General features: G+C 50.8%; 1 protein-coding gene across 1 annotated transcript; it reads right to left on the minus strand.

Annotated features, from left to right (window-relative positions):
• Nucleotides 1-417: 417 nt before the first annotated feature.
• LOC117235842 lies at nucleotides 418-1,740 on the minus strand. The gene has a single exon (XM_033498267.1). It carries the CDS (start codon nucleotides 1,738-1,740, stop codon nucleotides 418-420), a length of 1,323 nt encoding a protein of 440 aa, XP_033354158.1.
• Between the last annotated feature and the right edge of the window lie 544 nt (nucleotides 1,741-2,284).

The following is a 2,284-nucleotide window of genomic DNA, read 5'->3' on the forward strand; positions in this document are numbered from 1 at the left end:
AGCGCACGGGACCGTCGGATTTGTTGGTGCCGATGTTATTTAGGAGAGTGAGGGAATAGGCTTCGTTTTAATTGGTTAAACGAAGGGTCTTAACCGCCCTCGAGAGAAAGTGGTTAGTGGGAGGAAAGTTGCAGCGTACGTGACAAAAACTGACTTTCCCTTGTTAAGCCGTGGTAGACAATAGTCTCTAGAAATTCCTCCGGACCAGATGTTTGTTTCGTTTGGAGGACCTTTTCTAGGAAATCTATGTGATTTATGGCAGGTGCTTGAAATCATGGAAGATACGCTGCGAGTATCCGAAGACATCTGGTTGCCATATTGCCCGCGGTGTGTGGCCTCGGCTAGGTAGAATGTTACGCGACGTAACATACTCCCCCCGTTGAGAGGGTACCGATCAAGTGATATGGTGTGCTGTCGTCAGGTGGGCCTCTTATCAGACTTCGGGCTGTTGATTGGTTCGGAGTCATCTGGAGTCGTTCTGCTCGGTAGTGGTACCATCCGCTTGATGCTCCGTTCGAGGATACTCGTCGCTGTTCGAACGACAGCCGTGCGTAGGATGCCGTCTGCGCCGGGTTGGGCCTTGATGATTCTGCCCAATGGCCATTGCATCGGGGGAACATTGTCTTCTCTGAGAAGGACGATGGTGCCTTCTCGTATGTCGTGACTGCCCTTGTTCCATTTGTTTCGGATATGTAGTTCGTTGAGATACTCTCGATGCCACCGGCGCCAGAAGTGTTGTTTGAGTTTCTGAATATGCTGCCAGCAGGAGAGACGATTGGATGGCGTGTCCCTGAAATCTCGTTCTCGTAAGCTGGTTAGTGAATCTCCGATGAGGAAATGACCGGGAGTAAGAACCAGGAGATCGTTTGGGTCTGAAGATATCGGCGTCAGCGGGCGGGAGTTGAGGATGGACTCGATTTCAATGATGAGGGTGTTAAGGTTTTCAAAGGTCAAGAGCTCGTTACCGGCGACCCGTCTGAGATGTCGTTTGAAAGACTTCACTGCAGCCTCCCACAACCCGCCGAAGTGAGGTGAGTTGGGAGGGATGAAGTGCCATTCGATCCGTCGGTCGGCTAAAAAGGACTGGACCTGTGCCTTGTGATCGTCGGATTGCAGGAGATTTCGGAGCTCTCGTAATTCGTTGTTGGCACCAACGAAGTTGGTACCGTTGTCGGAGTAGATTGTCCTGCAGAATCCGCGGCGAGCGATGAATCTTCGCAGAGCAGCAATGAAGGCCTCGCTAGTGAGATCGCTGACCAACTCGATGTGGACTGCTTTAACTGCAAGACACACAAAGATCGCTACATATACCTTGATTTTGAGTCGGTTGCGATCCTTTCGTTCCTTGATGTAAAACGGTCCGCAGTAGTCGATTCCGACGTTGGTAAATGGCCGAGACTCTGTTATTATCCGGGCAGCTGGAAGGTCGCCCATTATATAATCCACTGGAGGGGGATTGGCTCGGCAGCAACGGACGCACCTCTTCAGCGTGCTCCAAACTTGACTGCGGCCGTCGATAGGCCAATAAGATCTCCTTAGGGCGTACAAGGTGGCTTGAGTTCCGGTGTGGAGATTTAGGAGGTGTTCATGCTCGATTATGAGCGCGGTGACTGAGGATTTGGGTAGAATTATTGGATGCTTCTGGTTGAAAGGCATTGGTGAATGACTGAGTCGGCCTCCGACGCGCAGCATCCCGTCCTTGTCCAGAAATGGATTGAGTCTTTGGAGCTTCCCCTTCATTGCCGCATTTCTATCTGACCGGAGAACACGGATTTCGTCTGAAAAATAACAGGCTTGCAATAGTTTGATTAATCTGGTGTGTGCATTGGTCAACTCGTGCATGGTCAGAGGTTTGTCTCGATCCCGGGTTTGTCTCCATCGAAGGCACCGAGCGGCGATTCTTATGAGCTTGGGCCAAGAGGAGAATCTCAAATGTTACGACCGTTCGCGGGAAGACGCGGTCGCGAGGAAAGCTGCGTCCGGCGAGCGTAACTTCACCGCTACGATTCCGGTGAATCGACGCCGCAGAAATCGAGTCGTTCCCACAACAAGTTTAGGATAACAGAGTGGTTGATATGAATATATGACACAGTAATGGATTATATTTCACCGTTTGATCCTGTATAACGAGGATAGTTACACTGGTGCGTATGTGTACGAGATGAGTGGTAGACTGAGTGATCTGCGGTGTGTATACCCGCTCGAAGGATGTTGACCGTTCGAGAAAGGATGCAAACAGTACTCTTAGCGGAAGACGATGCTGTCTCGGAGGAGAGCTAAGGAT

This window comes from Bombus vosnesenskii, unplaced genomic scaffold, assembly GCF_011952255.1.
Source record: "Bombus vosnesenskii isolate JDL3184/JDL3185 unplaced genomic scaffold, Bvos_JDL3184-5_v1.1 scf7180000013321, whole genome shotgun sequence".
NCBI lineage: Eukaryota > Metazoa > Arthropoda > Insecta > Hymenoptera > Apidae > Bombus > Bombus vosnesenskii.